General features: G+C 43.3%; 2 protein-coding genes across 3 annotated transcripts in view; both read right to left on the reverse strand.

Moving 5' to 3' along the window:
- The window catches only part of LOC132154389 (tripartite motif-containing protein 16-like), a 162312-nt gene that overhangs the window by 97416 nt on the left and 45338 nt on the right, over positions 1–19558 (reverse strand). Inside the window, exon 7 of one of the 2 annotated variants that reach the window (XR_009437157.1) lies at positions 4271–4363. The exons of the other annotated variant lie outside the window; for it this stretch is intronic. The gene's annotated coding sequence lies outside the window, so the exon portion shown is untranslated. Of the gene's footprint in view, positions 1–4270; positions 4364–19558 lie in introns of those variants that run through there. 2 annotated transcript variants of the gene reach the window in all.
- On the reverse strand, positions 4412–16796 carry LOC132154388 (tripartite motif-containing protein 16-like). The gene is made up of 6 exons (XM_059562914.1): positions 16180–16796; positions 6318–6413; positions 6005–6238; positions 5429–5588; positions 5241–5288; positions 4412–5045 (listed from the first exon to the last, which is right to left on the reverse strand). The coding sequence occupies exons 1-6, from the start codon at positions 16756–16758 to the stop codon at positions 4525–4527; spliced, it is 1638 nt and encodes a 545-aa protein (XP_059418897.1). The 5' UTR covers positions 16759–16796; the 3' UTR covers positions 4412–4524.

Consider the following 19558-nt stretch of genomic DNA (forward strand, 5'->3'; position numbering starts at 1 on the left):
ATGCCATAACATATTTTTAATACGACTGACTTTATATTAAATGTGAATTTAACATTGAAAGTTAATGTGATATAAATATTGCTACTAATCTTTCATTGTTCAGAAAGAGAGCAAATAACATTTACATTATTAAAGATCATTTTCACTGACAGTCTAGAGTTCAATCACTCTCAGAAACTCCCATTAAAATCACTGAAACTGTTAACACTGTGAAATCAATATCTTAATTAAAGATTCGTACACACATCTGCACTTTGTTGTTTCTGAGGAGAGAATTCGCCAGAAAGAGGTATTCAGTCAGTGAGCGAGTGAAGGAAGCACCGGCATTTTAGCGATGACTCATCTGAACGCCTCTGATTGGCCAATGCTTTAATAAGCTCAAAAGAATCATGTGTGATTGGTTATAATGCGCAGCGCTGTAAAAACTCATCTATCTCTTGACTCCCCTCTGTTATAAGCCACACACGTACAACAAACTAATGTCACAGTGGTATCGTGTACTGTAATGTAGCCCAAGTTATTACCTGCTAAACAGTAGACAGCACACGCGGTGTTCATCTAATAAGGATCTCCATCGCAAGCAATGGCCTTTGCAGATTTGCTTTCAATTCAATTCAGTGCAGTTCCAGCCACGTTTTCAACGCTCTTTCTGTTCTTAAACGTTACAACTCCGAGTGAACCACTTCAGACGCTCAGCGCGTGCGGCAGGGAACTGAACGACTCATTCAAACTGATTCATGAACCAATTCACTCGTTTGCCAATTGGTTTGATCAAGCCTTTGAACAGAATTGACTCAAAAGAATGAATCATTCGCGAATGGGCATCGTTCATTGCCCAGAGAAAAGTAGACGGCGCGTTTGGATCAAACTGAAGCATTTATAACATTTATTGCATTAAGATAAAGTAACGAGAGGAGCGTCGCCCACAGTAACGAAGTAAAAGTACAGATTTTTCCCCAAAAATTTACTCAAGTAAGAGTATAAAGTACCCATCTTTAAATATACTCCGAAAAGTATTAGTTACCCCAAAAAATTACTCAAGTAAATGTAACGAAGTAAATGTAACTCGTTACTACCCACCTCTGAATGTCACACACACATACCTAGTGCCTTATGACTTAAAATATGAGAGTGGTAAATGTTACAGACATGGAAATGTTCAGTCTATTATTGATTTTTATTTCCACTTCACTTTTATCCAAAGAGACAGAACTATTTGAACTGTATTTATCAGTGGGACAATATTCATACAATACTATAACTTAGAAATAATTTGCAAGTCGCAGCAGCACGAATTATGTGACCAGCATCATCTGATTCAAATATTATGCTAATTAACAGTGAGTGTAGTTTCAGACATTAAAGTGCTTCACTCACACTGACTCTTATTCTGTCTGAAAGAATGAAAAGACCGAGCTGAAGCTGGAGCGATTCGACCAATCAGATGAAAGCAGCGTTTCAGCTCCGCCCACAAGTGCGAATGAAATATTGAAGCCATAAACCGAAATGATCAAAACGTACACGGACCAACTGTCTTGTCCATGTTCTCTCACTTGAATCCTCTTCTTGAGATTTGAGTCTCTGACCTTCTGCAAGCCCCGCCTTGTTCACGCAGTGATTGACATGGCGCGAGGGGGCGGACACGTGATCGGCTCGGAATGCATTTTCAATGTGCACATTGAATTTTGCTACATTCATTGCGGGACACTGAATGAAAATGCAATCGTAAGTGTCTTGACTGTGAGTGTTAATGCATTTAAGAAAAATAGCATTTAAATGATCATTTTGCCACAGTTTTTGCTTGAACATGTTACACATATCTAATCATTTCTGTAATACATTTTCATTTTAATTTTGCAACTTATAAAGCGTTAAAATTAGTATTCATTTTACATATTAAAACTGGTGTATGAAATGGCAAATGAAAATTATGTAATTTAATTTTCATTTTGCACCAAACGTTGCACAAATGTATTCAATGTAAATGTAAATACAGAAATGCATTGTCATTTTACATATTGCATTGTCATTTTGCATATTAAATCCCAAATTGAATATTGCCACCCATAGGCTTCCATAGATATTCCTGTAAGAGACAAGAGTGACAGTGTGACACCAGCAGGGGTCTCCACACACACACACACACACACACACACACACACACACTTCCTGCAGGTCTGTGGTGTTTTCTGTGCACACTCGGACACGACATGAACTGGAATCTGTATTCATGCATATCACTTCTCTTCTGGTAAACATGCGACGCCTCATGAAGACCAAACACGAGCAGAGTCTGAAGCGCTGAGTCACTGTTAGTAACCTACGAATGAGTCACACTAAAGTGTGTGTGTGTAGGAGCAGAGTGTCCAGTACAGAGAACGAGGAAGTGTGTGTTCTGCCTGATCACACACACACACACACACACACACACACACACACACACACACACACACTTCAGTTATGAGTATGAGCGATGCAATGTGGTTCAATATGAGAAGAACAAATGTGTGTGTTACAGTAAGATCACATCTCAGCTGTTCATCACACACACACTTCTGAGAGGAACCCATTACCCACAATGCACCACTTACCGTAGTTTACGTCTCAGAATAACCCTTTGCATGACATCGAGGATACAGAGAAACATGCATTTGTCTGTTTGATCAGTGGGTTTTATTTTCTACTATTTCATTTGAGTGTATTTTAATTTTATCATTGTTTTATTAACATTACTGATCATTTATTAGTAGTATAATGCAGTCTAGTTTAGTAATGCAGATTTTAAAGAAATAGTTCAGCCAAAAAGAACATGCTGAGATGTGTTCACCTTCAGTTCATCTGAGATCAGGATGAGTGTGTTTCTTCATCAGGTTTGTAGAAATCTAGCATTGGATCAGTGTCTCATCAATGGATGCTCTGCAGTGAATGGGTGCCGTCAGAATGAGAGTCTGATAAAAACATCACAATAATCCACAACACTCCAGTCCATCAGTGAACATCTGGAGAAGACAAAAGATGAAACACATCCAGCATTAAGATGATTTTAACTCAAACACACAGAGTCTATAATCCATAATAACACTTCCTCCATCTGCTGTTGTCTCTCACATCTCACATGTGGAACACAAAAGGTTAATCACTTTAGTGCTGGTATAATTACTACACAGATAGTCTTGCTGGCTAAAATAACAAGTTGCATAATTTGAGCAAAAATGTAGCAGGACATGAAGTTTATGAATAATATGTGGAGTAAATGCAATATTTCCCTGTAATAAAGCCGATCAATAATTTATTGATCTGGATCAATTTCTCTTTTTCTCTTTCAGGATCATGAGACTCATTCATGAAGCAGATAAACGTGTTTGTGGACTCGAGGGACATCATCAACATATTCATTGATTTGGAAAAAGTTCAAAGGTCAAAGTTCCCTGTTCAGGCGGAGAGTGGAGCTCAGGGTCAGTAAAGCCTGATGATGATTGAGCGCATCTGAATGTGACCGTCATGCTGGAGGTCAAGGGTCAGCCGGAGGTTGGGTTGGCTGTCTGAGGGCCTTTATAAAGCCTCATGTGTCATTATTGTGTGACAGGCGTGACGGACCTGACATCCACACCAGACACAGAGATATTACCAGACATGTCTGATGTGGACCAACTGCGATTAAACAAACCACAGCTGATGAAATTATTCTTTACTCACACATGTGAGGAAGCATCTAAATGTGAGCCAGTTATAAGAAGGAAAATATTTTAAGAAATGTCTCAGCATTGTTTGTTTTCGTCAATATAGTACAAGTCTCTTAATAAAAAAATATTGTCTATAATAAGAATAGATGCATGTCTATCTCTTCATGAATGGTTGATTAATCAGACGTGGAATCTGCTGGACACTATTCTAAGATCAATAATGACAGATTAGATTTATTTTGGAATACACACACACACACACACACACACACATACACACACACACACACAATCACTCACACACACACACACACACACACACGCAATGCCATGAAACTATAAGTTCTTTTTTTTATTGTCATTTTGAAAATGTGAGATGACAGATGAAGTTCAAGAAGTACAAGTACCATTTTCCTTAAATGTCATGAAATTGCATGTTGTATAATAGGAACTATAACATTTTGAAACATCATGTCATTTACATGTTTTAACACAAATTATTAACAAGGTATTACCTAAAAATATGCTCTATGAGGTGAATAATGAAAATAATTCATTGACTGATCATTTGAATTAGAAGGTAATTTTTATAATAATAATACTAATATTAAAATAATTATGAGACGCTACATTAAAAACTAAATCAACACAAACCGAAATAGAAACACATGGTTACTCAGCTGACTCTCTCTCTCTCTCTCTCTCTCTCTCTCTCTCTCTCTCTCTCTCTCTCTCTCACACACACACACACACACACACACACAGATCTTACTGTCTATATGAGGATTTATACAGCTCAAAGCATTATGGGTAGAATCTCTTGTCAGTCTATTCTGATTCATCAACACAGTTTCACTGATGATCCTCCATAAACATTAAACCCAGGATAGAGCGTCTGAGTGAATGTGGTCTGGACTGTGTGGATGAGGCTCATTGTGTCAGAGACGCTGTAGAAGGACAGAGTTCCTGCTCTGTGATCCACAAACACTCCTATTCTACTGCTGATGGGCTTCACAGGGAGAACAGTCTTTATCTTATTGTGTATGAATGAGTCTCTGGAGGAAGAGCAGATCAAACTCCAGGACTGATCATTACATCCAAACAAACACTCATAACCCCGTCCCTTCCTGCTGATGCTCTTATATGACACTGATATATACACATCATCTCCACTCCACTCAATCTCCCAGTAACAGCGTCCACACACACTCTCTCTACACAACACCTGACGATACACATCAAATCTGTCTGGATGATCAGGATACGACTGGACTGTGTTAGTGTCAGTAATCACTCTGTTGTTCTCAGACAGACGGAGGAGTTTATTCACTGTGTTCAGATCCAGAGTGAACTGACGGGAATCTGATGGAGATAAAACACATCAGAATCAGGAATTATGAATCTGTTTGATCTTTTCATGTTCAGTGAATCATTAGTGCCTCAGTATCTGTGCACATCATCATTTATATCATCAGTTATAAAACTCTTCTTTCTCCTTATACAGGAAGAACATGAACACACTCATGAGTTTTTCTGCTTGTTTTCTGACTGACTTACATTGTAGGAAGTCCTTCCTGGTTCTGGGAACAATGTTCATGAATGTTACTGTGGAAATCAACAGACATGAACAGTGTGATTCTCATGATCCTGTATCTATTCCTAACACATTTCTAATATGATGTTCTCCATGATATGAGATGATGATGGACTGGTTTCTGAGAGCAGATGAATCTCCAGGACTTTACCTCTGTCTGAGATCTTCTTGAGCTCCTCTTTGCAGAAATCCTCCAGTTTGTCTCTCAGCTGATGGACAGATTCTCTCAGAGCATCAAACGAGACGAGAGAACTGAAGAGATCATCATTTCTGTCTGTAGATTCAGGAGGTGCTGAGAGAGACTGGAAACTCTACAGAAAACAGAAATCAAACTCATCAGCTCCACACTTCACTCAATAACCTGCAGGAACATCAGATTTGATCTTTAGAAACTCTCCTCCTCGAGTAACTGAATATAAATAGAAATATACTGATGCAAATATTTGCTAGTCTCCATAATACCTGATCTCACCAGGAGTCTAGATTAGATTTAAACAAGTACATTATTTTACAGGACATGGATTTATAAAAAATATTTCCAGAGAATGCTATTTCTGAAAGCTGAAAGCCATTTGTAAGTGGCGTCTCTTTCAGAAGAAGATGATCAGATGTGAGTCTGACTGATGATTGTATAATAAGACACTCATGAAATGTTTCTCTGTGAGTCTCTGTCACAGCAGGATCTGCTCAAGTCCACTATGATCCTGTTCTTCTAGATCTGTGTTACCTGCAGGAACTGGATGTGATCCTGTGTGTGTGAAAGCTGCTCCAGCTCAGCGTCTCTCCTCCTCAGATCATTGATCTCCTGCTCCAGTCGCTTCAGTCGTCCTTCAGCTCGACTCACTGCAGTCTTTTCCTGATCTCTGATCAGTCGTATCAGCACAGAGCGGCTTCTCTCAATGGAGCGGATGAGCTCAGTAAAGATCCTCTCACTGTCCTCCACTGCTGTCTGTGCAGAGCACTGTTAGGACACACAGTGATTCAGCTTCAGTGAGTCTGAACTGAGACGGAGACAAACTTCTCTTCTTCTCCAGACTCACCTTATGAGACTCCACAGTCTCTCTCAGCTGCTGGAGATCTTTCTCTCTCTGCTGGATTCTCTGCTGGAGCGTCTTCTGCGTCTCCTTCAGCTGCTTCTGCAGGACAAACAGATGATAGTCAATCTCACAGAAAACTACTGGCTCTAAATCATCATGAGAACAGATGAATCCAGGAATAGTGGAGCTGATAACTAACGTCTGTAGGTTCAAACTTCAGAAAGGATGACTGATCATTAACCACTATCATACATGAATTATCATGAAGGTTAAGGTCTGTTTCGCAGAAGTGTATTAAAGTAAAAGAGAAACTGACATAGACGTAGAGCTTCAGACTGACAGTGTTTCTGCTGTTTATTAAAAAGAAAATACTCACGTCTTCCATTGAGGAAGCAGAGGCTGAGGGCTCAGATGTGGACTCGTCCATCACCCAAGCTGAAGTCACTGAGGTAGTCAAGAAACTCCTCGGTGGCAAGGCACCGGGGGTGGATGAGATCCGCCCTGAGTACCTCAAGTCTCTGGATGTTGTGGGGCTGTCTTGGCTGACACGCCTCTGCAGCATCGCATGGCAGTCAGGGACGGTGCCTCTGGGATGGCAGACCGGGGTGGTGGTCCCTCTTTTTAAGAAGGGGGACTGGAGGGTGTGTTCCAACTACAGGGGGATCACACTTCTCAGCCTCCCTGGGAAAGTCTATGCCAGGGTACTGGAGAGGAGAATCCGGCCGATAGTAGAACCTCGGATTCAGGAGGAACAGTGTGGTTTTCGTCCAGGCCGTGGATGTTACATATCTGGACTCAGTTAGTGTGTTTTTGCCCCTGTGACCCAGTTTCTGTCTTCCGTGTTTGGTTTGATTAGTTCCCAGGTGTGTCTCTTCATTTCCCCATGTGTTCCATGTCCCTGTTAATTTAGTGATTCCATCCACCTGTGTTTCCCCATTATCCCATCTACTTAATCCTCGTCCTTTGAGTTCAGTGTTGTTGGGTCTACTTACTAACTCACAAACCACTTACGTGTGTCTTCCATGTCGGATATCCCCTGTGTAGGATTTAATAAAGCCTTATTTCGTTTATCCTCGGCTCCGTGTTCCTTCCGGCAGCGTAAACGGTAACAGAAGACCCGACCAAAAAAGTTTAAAAACTGCGTGTTTTCCCTCTGTTTTGTTTTCCGTTTTTTCAGTCTTTTTCTTTCCGTAGTGTGTCATGGATCCCCTCTATAGCCCCGAATTCCTCCTCCTCCTGCTGGAGCAGGAAGGACGTTCTCTCGAGGACCATACCAGACGGTTTCTCTTGCTAGCTAATGTCACCAGCTACCCAGACCACGCGCTCTGCTCCTTTTATCACGCCAGCCTGAACTCCAGGTGCAGAGCGTTGTCGCCCGAAGATGGTCCTCGGGAGGAATTCGCCGCATTCGTGGAGTGGACTCTGGCGAGAAATGGGTCACCTCTCACCGTCTGCCCCATGGAGGATCTCGCCAGTCCCACTCCCTACTCAGAGACCAGCCAGCCACCATCCCGCCACACGGAGCCAGAGCCCACCGCAGCCGCAGAGCCCGAGCCATCCTCTGACAGGAAGCAGGATCTCGAGAGCGCGACTGACCAGGTGTGTGAGCCGGCAACACCGTGCATCGTGGGAGTCCTCGTGGAGATCGAGGGCGTTGAGGCAAGCCCTGCCCACACTCCTGCGACTGAGGGTGAGCTTTATCCGGTCTCAGAAAATATGGAGCAACTTCTGGATCTTATAGACTGGTCTATGGAGGTAATCCCTAATTTTTCTGTTTCTCCGCTGGTTCCGCCCAGCCATGAATTTTCTGTTTCTCCGCTGGTTCCGCCCAGCCCTGAATTTTCTGTTTCTCCGCTGGTTCCGCCCAGCCATGAATTTTCTGTTTCTCCGCTGGTTCCGCCCAGCCCTGAATTTTCTGTTTCTCCGCTGGTTCCGCCCAGCCCTGAATTTTCAGTTTCTCCGCTGGTTCCGCCCAGCCCTGAGTTTTCTGTTTCTCCGCTGGTTCTGCCCAGCCCTGAGTTTTCTGTTTCTCCGCTGGTTCCGCCCAGCCCTGAATATTCTGTGTCTCCGCTGGTTCCACCCAGCTCTGAATCTTCTGTGTCTCCGCTGGTTCCGCCCAGCTCTGAATCTTCTGTGTCTCCGCTGGTTCCGCCCAGCTCTGAATCTTCTGTGTCTCCTGTGTTCCCTCCCAGCCTCCCTCTCCCACCTCCTCCTGGACCTGCCGGTCCCTCTACTCCACTTCCGCTGGTTCCGTCCAGCCCTGATCCTCCTGTCTTTCCTCCCATCCTTCCTCTCTCTCCTCCTCCTAGACCAGCCAGTTCCTCGTCATCCCAGCTGGTGCCAGTCAGTCCCGCAGCTCACCCTCAGTCCGCGCCATCTGGGCGTGATGGTTCGCCACTGGACTGCCAGTCTCCAGCTCCGCCTTGGCGCGTTAAGGCCCTGTCTCCGCCTCCAGCCTCCGAGCCCTGGACTCCTCCTCGGTCCTTCGACCCAGCGGCTCCGCCTTGGCTCTTAGCTCCCTCGTCTCCACCGTGGCCTGGCATCCCACCTGCTCCACCGGGCTCCCTCGTCCCTCCGGCTCCACCTTGGTCAGTCGTCGACCATCCGCCGCCTCGGGACTCCACTCCTCTGGTTCCACCTCATCACTCCATCCCTCCGGCTCTGTCAGGCTCCTCCTTCCCTCTGGTTCCACCTCCATCCTCGGTCGCTCCGGCTCCACAGCGGTCTTCCAGGACCCCGCCTCCGCCTTGGTCGCCTGAGCCTTCTGCTCCACCTAGGGCCTCCGGATCCTCGACGTCACCCTGGCTCTGTGGCTGTGCTGCTCCATCTTGGGCTCCTCACCCACCGGTGCAGTCTCCGCCTGTCGGCCCACTGGTGTCGTCGACCCCTCCTTCACCATGGCTCCTCCCGCCGTCGACTCCACCATGGATCTCCGTCCTGGCTGGTCTCTGGTGGACCATCTGGCTCCTCCTGCTCCTGTCTCCTCCCTGGCTCCTCCCTCCGTCGTCTCCTCCCTGGCTCCTTCCTCCGTGGTCCCTGTCTGCTGGCCCCCTCCTGGGAGGCTGTCCTCCACCGGAACCTCCTCCCAAGTTCCCACCCACGCCTCCCTCTGTTTCTACGGTGCGAGGACGCACCTACCGGGAGGGGGGAGTAATGTTACATATCTGGACTCAGTTAGTGTGTTTTTGCCCCTGTGACCCAGTTTCTGTCTTCCGTGTTTGGTTTGATTAGTTCCCAGGTGTGTCTCTTCATTTCCCCATGTGTTCCATGTCCCTGTTAATTTAGTGATTCCATCCACCTGTGTTTCCCCATTATCCCATCTACTTAATCCTCGTCCTTTGAGTTCAGTGTTGTTGGGTCTACTTACTAACTCACAAACCACTTACGTGTGTCTTCCATGTCGGATATCCCCTGTGTAGGATTTAATAAAGCCTTATTTCGTTTATCCTCGGCTCCGTGTTCCTTCCGGCAGCGTAAACGGTAACAGTGGAACACTGGACCAGCTCTATACCCTCTACAGGGTGCTGGAGGGTTCATGGGAGTTTGCCCAACCAGTCCACATGTGCTTTGTGGATTTGGAGAAGGCATTCGACTGTGTCCCTCGGAGGAAGGGTCTTGTTCTTGTATATATATATATATATATATATATATATATATATATTTTTTTTTTTTTTAATAAATGAAAAGACAAGAAAAGGAAAAGTGCTAGTGTTAGTTGGTTAAGTGCAGGCGAAAAAGAGGAGTCTTTAGATGTTTCTTGAAAATGAGTAAAGACTCTGCACGAATTGAGATTGGGAGGTCATTCCACCAGCTGGGCACAGTCCAGGAAAAGGTCTGTGAGAGTGATTTTGAACTTCTTTGAGATGGCAACACATTGTTTCGTTCACTTGCAGAGCGCAAACTTCTGGAGGGCACATAAGATTTAACCAGCTACTGGTAGCCAGTGTAACCTGATGAGGAGAGGAGTAACGTGAGCTTTTTTCGGCTCATTGAAGACAACCCTCGCTGCTGCATTCTGGATCAACTGCAGAGGCTTGACAGTACATGCAGGAAGGCCCGCCAGGAGAGACAATAGTCCAGTCTGGAGAGAACAAGAGCTTGGACAAGAAGTTGGGTTGCTTGCTCTGACAGGAAGGGTCTAATCTTCCTAATGTTGTATAAGGCAAACCTGCAGGACTGGGTCGTTGTAGCAATATGGTCTGTGAAGCTTAACTGATGATCCATCACAACTCCTAGGTTTCTGGCTGTCCTAGAAGGAGTAATGATTGATAAGCCCAGCTGTATAGATAAGTTGTGATGAAGCAATGGGTTAGCTGGAATCACCAGGAGTTCTGTCTTCGTAAGGTTAAGCTGAAGGTGATGGTCATTCATCCAGCTAGAGATGTCACTCAGACAGGCTGAAATGCGAGCAGCTACCGTCGGGTCATCTGGTTGGAATGAGAGGTAGAGTTGGGTGTCATCAGCGTAGCAGTGATAAGAAAATCCATGCTTTTGAATGACAGATCCTAATGATGTCATGTAGATGGAGAAGAGAAGTGGTCCAAGTACTGAGCCTTGAGGAACCCCAGTAGCAAGGTGTTGTGACTTAGAAATATCACCCCTCCAAGACACACTGAAGGATCTGTCAGAGAAGTAGGACTTAACCCACAGGAGTGTGGTTCCAGAGATGCCCATCTTTCTGAGGGTGGACAGGAGAATCTGGTGATTAACGGTGTCAGAAGCAGCAGACAGGTCGAGTAAGATGAGTACCGAGGATTTTGAAGCTGCTCTTGCTAGTCGCAGGGCTTCAGTAACCGAGAGCAGAGCAGTCTCAGTTGAGTGGCCACTTTTGAAGCCAGATTGGTTGCTGTCCATGAGGTTGTTCTGTACAAGGAACATAGAAAGCTGGTTGAACACAGCTCGCTCAAGTGTCTTTGCAATGAATGGAAGAAGGGATACCGGTCTGTAGTTTTCAAGAAGCGCTGGATTTAGAGATGGTTTCTTGAGCAGTGGGCTTACCCCAGCCTGCTTGAATGCTGAGGGAAATGTTCCAGAGTGAAGAGAGGAGTTGATAACGTGAGTAAGCGAAGGTATGACTGAAGAAGAGGTCGCTTGAAGGAGTTGATTGGGGATCTGATCAAGTGGACAAGTAGTAGGATGATTGGACAGGAGAAGTTTGGAGACGTCCATCTCTGAGAGTGGGGAGAAGGAGGAGAAAGAGTGTGCGTCGGTCATTGTGAAGTTGTCCTCAGTCTGCGGTGTGGAGAATTGGCCACTGATGGTTCTTTGTCTTATTTGTGAAGAAAGCTGCAAAGTCGTCCGCTGTTAGAGTCGATGGAGGAGGTGTTGGGGCGGCGGATTAAGAAGAGAAGAGAAAGTCTTGAAGAGTGTCCGAGTGTCACAACAGTTGTTAATTTTGTTGTGGTAGTAGGATGTTTTAGCCATGAAGACATTTGCAGAGAAGGAAGAGAGGAGAGACTGATACACACTGAGGTCGGTAGAGTTTCTTGATTTCTGCCATTTCCTCTCTGCAGTTTGATAGCAGCACATCCAACTCCTCCAAGAAGTTTCCCAATTGACCTGTGGGACGATAAATGACCACAAAGTGGATTTTAACAGGGTGGGTTACAGTAATGGCATGTGATTCAAATGAACCAGTACCTGTAGGTGATGGCTGAAGATCAAATTTCCATTCTTTTGATATAAGGAGACCCGTACCTCCACCCCTCCCAGTGGTACGAGGTATTTGTATTTGCCTTATTACCTGTGATTGAAGTCAGCTGGCCATGCCTCACTATTTAGCAGATCGAAACTGGGAAGTCGCGCGATAGGCAAATGCAAAACCAAGCGCCACTTTCAGCACGTATTTACCAGGGTAAGACACACACAATTTAAACCAAAAACTTTCCTAGCAATGACGATCACACAGTAGTCTAATGAGAAAATGACACAAAACACTCACAAGCTGCTGTCCTTCTCTGTTGCTCGACTGTTTCTTCGAAGCTACCCTTTCGTTATGTTCGGGATGAAAACATCCACTCAATTAAACTGCTGTAAAAATGTGTCAGATTCATATTTTTTCTAAATTTTTTTTGCATAAATCTGTTAATCAACTTCAGTCCTGATCAAAACTACCGAATGTTTTTTTTTTTTAAATCCAAGATTTTAACTCTTTAATTGCCAAGATCATAAATGGCCCTGATTTGGGGGAAAAAACACACAAAATGACTTATTTTCAATATAAAAGTAATTGTGGCTGGATTTTTTTTTTACTTTTTATAACAGTCTTGGGCATGTCAAAGATTAGTAGCAACATTGGCTTTGATGCATTTTTAGTTTTTGTGCAGCATTAGATTTAAATTTTTTCTCCCTAATTTGTTGTTGGTGGCTGTTTTTGCCCCATTGACTTCCATTATAACGACATTTTTTGATTGCAAAGCCATGACACCATATAATCATGCATTCTTGATTGTTTGTGGTTTTCCCTTTTGGGAAGAGGTAAAATTTGTTATTTTTACAGTTGATCACTAGATGGGACCATTAACCCTTTAGATAGGCCTGTCTATATCCAGATCAGAGGGTCACTGCAGTCACCCGGATCCAGTACGTTTCCAGACCAGATGCTGGATCAGCACCTAGAAAGGACCTCTACTGCCCTGAAAGACAGCGGAGACCAGGACAACTAGAGCCCCAGATACAGATCCCCTGCTGTGGCGAGTGGGGTGAGGCCGAGAGCTGTGGAAACGGAGCAAGGATGGTGGAGTGATTGGAAATGAACTACACTTGCTCGATCCACCGGTCTAGAGTCCCACAGAGGAGATTGGAAGGATACCAAAGAAGACTGACGACAGTGAAGGACGAGAGAGGACCAGGCCTGGACTTTATTTTGTGGTTGCTTTTTATTTGTGCGCGACAGTCGTCTGCGAGGGGCTGTTTTGTGTTTATTTTGTTATTAAAGTTGGGATTTTGATTGTCCGCCGGTTCCCGCCTCCTTCTTCCTGTGATTGTGAAGTTTTTATTGCTACACTGGTGCCGAAACCCGGGAGAAGGAGGGATGCGCTGCTGAAGATCCCTTGCCGCTGGGGTGAACCCGCTGTGCCATCCACCCGTGATGTGGAGGGGCACCTGCCATCCATGAGGGAGCGGAGGAGTCGCTGCCGTTTGCCAGGGGGCCGGAGCCTGCTGCCATCCGCCTAAATGGGGAGCAGCAGGGAATGGGGGACTCCTGCCGACTGCCCAAAATCAGAGGAGCCGTCGCCGTCCACCGAGGCGCTTCCAGTGCCACCGCCAGGCACCGAGGAGGATTTCACCCAGCTGGTGGAGGGCCGAATGGCAGTGCGTCTGGGAACCGTAACTAATTGTTTTTTTTTGTTCCCTCTCCCCTCTCTCGTCTCTGTCGCTTTTCATCCTTCCATGTCCTTTTCTCTCGCCTCGTCTGTCCTACCCCCAGGTTCCCGCAGGTCACTCTGAGCGGTCCCCCCTGGAGGGAGGGGGGGGGGTAGAGCACAGTCTCATGGGTACTCCCCGCGAGGGTCTGTCGCACTGTTTTGTGTTTATTTTGTAATTAAAGTTTTTGTTTGAATGTCCGCCGGTTCCCGCCTCCTCCTTCCCACGATTATGAAGTTTTTATTGCTACACCTGTAAAGACCTTGTCTTAGACAACCACCAGGACAAGACCACAGGAAACAGATGATTCTTCTGCACAATCTGACTTTGCTGCAGCCTGGAATTGAACTACTGGTTTCATCTGAGGAGAACTGGCCCCCCAACTGAAAAGGTTTTTTCTCCATTCTGTCACCGATGGAGATTTGGTTCCTTGCCGCTGTCGCCTCTGGCTTGCTTAGTTGGGGTCACTTCATCTACAGCGATATCGTTGACTTGTTTGTGCAAATGTTTGCACTGATACTATTTAAACTGAACAGAGATGACATCACTGAATTCACGGATGAACTGCCTTTAAAGGCAGGGTAGGTAATGCATGTATAAACAACTTTCTTCCAAATTTGTTTAAACTTTCTATATATATCAATGCATAATTAAAATGTAAGTACTCTGATAAAAAGAGTATAAAAATCGAGTGACTCCAGACCGTTTAATCTGTATTAAACACAGCTCATTATTTCCATTTCGGGACGAAACATAGGATTGGCTTAGGCAACTGTCACTCTCTCGCAAACATGGCAACCACCCTTTTGCCACACATGACCTGCCCACTTGCGCGTGCACGTTTGATTTGAGGAATTCAACAGGCACGGATCCTAGGAATACCAAAACAATGGCAGAGAAACAGCAAGCAAATTTCACAGTACCAGCCTATGCAGTTCGTGAAGGCAAACCAGGCAAAAAAAGGAAGACAGTAATAGTACAAGAAAAGGCAATGAACAAAAAGTCTTTGGATAAACAAAGAAATAAAACGTGAGTTTATATCGGTGTGGCTTTTCAGCGATGGCGAGAACTGAGGGAACTCAAGGGGCTGAAAAGTGACTCCTTAATGGCTTTATTTCTGCTGGACAGGTAAATCTTTCTTTTTTGTATTTTGATCATACATATTTTTTCATGAAGCATGTGTCATTAGCACACGTAGCTGCGTAATATAGCTAACATAACATTACTTAGCGAGCCGTAGTAGAGGCTTTTGAAGGAGCCCAGAAGGGAGGGGGTGGAGTGAATGGAAATAATGAGCTGTCTTTAAAACAGTCGTGAGAGGTCTACAGTCACTCGATTTTTATACTTTCTTTTTCAGAGTACTTACATTTTAATTATGTATTGATATATAAATAAAGTTTAAACAAATTTGGAAAAAAAGTTTTTTATACATTGTTTTACCTACACTGCCTTTAACTTTCATTTTGCATTATTGACACACTGTTCTACTAATGAATCTGGTTCAGTTGCTTTGACACAATCGTTTTTGTTTAAAGCACTATATAAATAAAGGTGACTTGACTTGACATACACATAGTTACCACTACACATTCTACATTATGTAAACTTATATATGCATAAAATATGCTGAGGTGCCACAGATTTTACATGAACTGGATACAGAATATGTCATGGATTTGCATTGGATGGTATAAAGTAGTGGCAGGTAGATTTTGCGAATTTGAATTTGACGATGACATTGGAGCTTGTGTGTGGCTGCACAGTCATGTGTGTACAGGGAGTACAGGAGGGGGCTGAGGACACAGCCCTGAGGAGCACCAGTGTTGAGGGTCAGCGGGGATGATATATTGTTGCCCATTCTAACCATCTGACTTCTGCCTATCAGGAGTCATTAAATCATCATGTGAAGAGATGAATCCAGGAACAGTGGAGAATTGATAACTAAAGGCAGTAGGTTCAAACTCCAGAAGAGATGACTGATCATTAACTAATATCATACATGAATTATCATGAAGGTTAAGGTCTATTTCACACAAGCATAAGTATCATAAAAGTGAACCTTACACAGACGTCGAGCTTCAGACTGACAGTGTTTTTGCGTTCTAAGAAATGAATGTAATTCAGTGGCAGCTCTAAACAGACAATAGATGAACTAAATGAAGCTATAAATGACTGAAATCATCTGGATTCTGTCAGATTTACTCAACACAAAGTCATCTGTCACTACATTTAAATTGTATTTTGACTGACAGAAGTATTTTTTTGTGTGTGAGAGAACGGTTGAATAGTTCACTCCGTTATTCTGTTGTTTAACCAAAGTCTATTACAGGAAAGATTGTGCTGATAAAGATTGACAGTGCATTTTCAGGAAACAGTGAAACTCTTCTTGCAGCTGTTCTTTTCTGCTGCTGTGAATGCTGTGAGCTGTTCATATTGTGCTGATATAAACACATATGAAATGAGTGTCAGCAATATTTCATCAGTGTCTAGTGTTAAATACCTGTTTCTCTGTCCTCCGTGCTGCAGCTGATACGGTGTCGTGGTTTTTATGTTCATCCATCGTACACAGCACACATATACACTTCTGATCAGTGCGGCAGAAAACCTCAAGGAGCTTTTCATGTTTCTGGCAGATCATTTCCTGCAGTCGTCCAGTGGCTTCAGTCAGATTGTGTCTCTTTCCGCTAAAGAAACTCTCATGTTGTTCAAGGTGATTCTGACAGTAAGAGTTCAGACACACCAGACAGGACTTGACAGCTCTGTATTTTCTTCCAGTACAGACGTCACACTGCACATCTCCAGCTCCAGCCTCACAGTCATCAGAGAGTCTGGTCTTCTTCAGTTTCTCCACCATTTCAGCCAAGATAGTATTTTTAGCTAAAGCAGGTCTTGGACTGAAGGTCTGTCTGCACTGAGGACAGCTGTAGACTCTCTTCTGATCCTCCTGATCCCAGCAGTCTGTAATACAGATCTTGCAGTAACTGTGTCCACAGGATGTTGTCACTGGATGCTTCAGGAGATCCAGACACACTGGACACATGAACTCCTTCTGATCCACCGAAATTCTGGCTTCTGCCATTTTACTGCAGAAATACTGAGACACAAACACTCAACAGCTCAACTGATACTTTAGTTTCTCTATCCCTGAACTTATGTGATTCTGTTTCCTGGTTCTGTGTTTGAGTGGGGTGTGTAAAACAGGTGTGTCTGTGAGTCTGTAAAGCACGTTCCCCACCACATGGAAAGAACCTATATGTGGATATATGCACATATATGAAACCTATATGCAGTGTATATGCACATATATGCTGCATATATGCGTATATATGCCACATATAGGCAAAATTGAGGTGCATATATGTGCTTATGCAGGAAATATAGGTCTCCTGTATTGCTTCTTCATATCCACATATAAGCCCTATACATACAAGATATGTCTTCTATATAGCTAATGGCAGGATCTGGTCATTTTGTAGCTCATATCCCATTTTTTACTGTCATACATGATGCCTAGCTCATATTTTCTATTATCAAGGCAAAAACTAAGAACTAACGAAAAAAATTATGCAAGAACTTATGTATGTGCGAACATGTGAAATTGGTATCACATGTAATTGGCATGTTATGGAATTTAACTATGGCAATATATTAACATGATATACAGAGCCGGACAGTAACGGAGTACATTTACTTGAGTACAGTACTTAAGTACAATTTTGAGGGATCTGTACTTTACTCGAGTATCATTTTTGGGGAGTACTCATGACTTTACTCAACAACATTTGAGAGGCAAATATTGTACTCTTTACACCGCTACATTTCCATCCATAACCGTAAGTACCCGTTACTTCTTCGGCCCCGTCCACACGGAGACGGACCCCCGATCTTTTTTTCCCTCGTCTCAAGAAATATACGCGTCCACACGAAACCGATGTAGTATACATGCCAGACCAGCATGTGGCGCTGTAATTCTGCCACAGAGATACACTTAAAACGGAGAAGAAGACATGGATTTGCTGCGCGTGGTACACAAGCGAACATGGAACAATACATCTATTAATCTGTGTTAATGTTAGCGTTCAGTGTTTGTTCATGTTTTTGTTGCTGTTACGTGATGTAGTGGTGTTTGACAAGCGGCGAGACGTGGGCTGATGACGCCATATTTTCAGAAAATGTACGGATTCGCTGTCGAGAAGAAACGCAAAGGTGGCGTTTTCAAATATATCCACTCTGGGATCCGGTTTCAAAACATCGGTTTCACTCTTCCAAAACGCCAGATCCATGTGGACGAAAATGCCTATTTGTGCGCCGAAAAAAAAGAGGAAAAAATAAAAATCTCGGACACCCTATCAAACGTCATTGGTTAGTGCATGAAGGAGGAGGAGGAGGAGGATGAGGCGCGTCATGACAGACCTTCAAAGAATAAAGATAATTTTTTTTTTCTGTTCAGTTTTTTGTCTTATTTTTGTTCTTGTACTATATGATTATTATTATTACTCTTTATTTCAGACTCATGGTCCATATGAAAAGAAGAAAGAAAGAAGAGGAAAATACACACACAGAATTTAAAAGACATACAAGCTTGCATTCCAATGCTTCCGCAAACAGGAAAAATACCTTGTATCACTTAATATAACATCATTTAAGACCATTATGATACCATTTTTTTAATCATTCAATCGACATATGAAATTATACAGACAGTTCCTTAAGACAGCATGCAAAGTAGGTACATTATTAGATACAAACAATCGGCTTGCCCTTGTCCACCATGGATGTTTAAGCAAAATTCTTAGCGCATCATTAAATGCCACCTGGAGTTTTTGCATTTTAGCTTTAGCATACCTAAGAAAATAATGTACATTTCTACATTTTGGACTTTTATTTACGTTGCCTAGCAGGTTCTTTGTCTTATTTATGTTCTTGTACTATATTTTTTGTTTTGTACTATTTGATTGATCTTGAGTAAGTAAATAATGTACATTTCTACATTTTGGACTTTTATTTATGTTGCCTAGCAGCTATGGATTTTAATTTTACTATTATAGGTCAAGTCAAGTCACCTTTATTTATATAGCAGTTTAAACAAAATACATTGCGTCAAAGCAACTGAACAACATTCATTAGGAAAACAGTGTCAATAATGCAAAAATGATAGTTAAAGGCAGTTCATCCCTGGATTCAGTTATGTCATCTCTGTTCAGTTAAATAGTGTCTGTGCATTTATTTGCAATCAAGTCAACGATATCGCTGTAGATGAAGTGTCCCCAACTAAGCAAGCCAGAGGCGACAGCGGCAAGGAACCGAAACTCCATCGGTGACAGAATGGAGAAAAAAACCTTGGGAGAAACCAGGCTCAGTTGGGGGGCCAGTTCTCCTCTGACCAGACGAAACCAGTAGTTCAATTCCAGGCTGCAGCAAAGTCAGATTGTGCAGAAGAATCATCTGTTTCCTGTGGTCTTGTCCTGGTGGTTGTCTAAGACAAGGTCTTTGCAGGTGTAGCAATAAAAACTTCATAATCGCGGGAAGGAGGAGGCGGACATTCATATATAGGAAAAGGATCTGCCGCCCGCAGTTGATTTTGATATTCTAGGTATTATCAAATTGCCTGAGTTTTGAGAACGTAGCGGACGTAGAGGATTATAATGTAAAAGGAGCTCATTCAAATACTGAGGTGATAAACCATTCAGGGCTTTATAAGTAATAAGCAATATTTTAAAATCTATATAGGTGAACATATAGGTGCATATATACGTGCACATATGTACCTATATAGGTATATGTATGCACATATATATGTGTACATATATGTGTAAATATATGTGTGCATATATGTAGGCCTACATATATGTACATATAATATAGGAAAACGGACAATT

This window comes from Carassius carassius, chromosome 12, assembly GCF_963082965.1.
Source record: "Carassius carassius chromosome 12, fCarCar2.1, whole genome shotgun sequence".
Classification (NCBI taxonomy): Eukaryota; Metazoa; Chordata; class Actinopteri; order Cypriniformes; family Cyprinidae; genus Carassius; species Carassius carassius.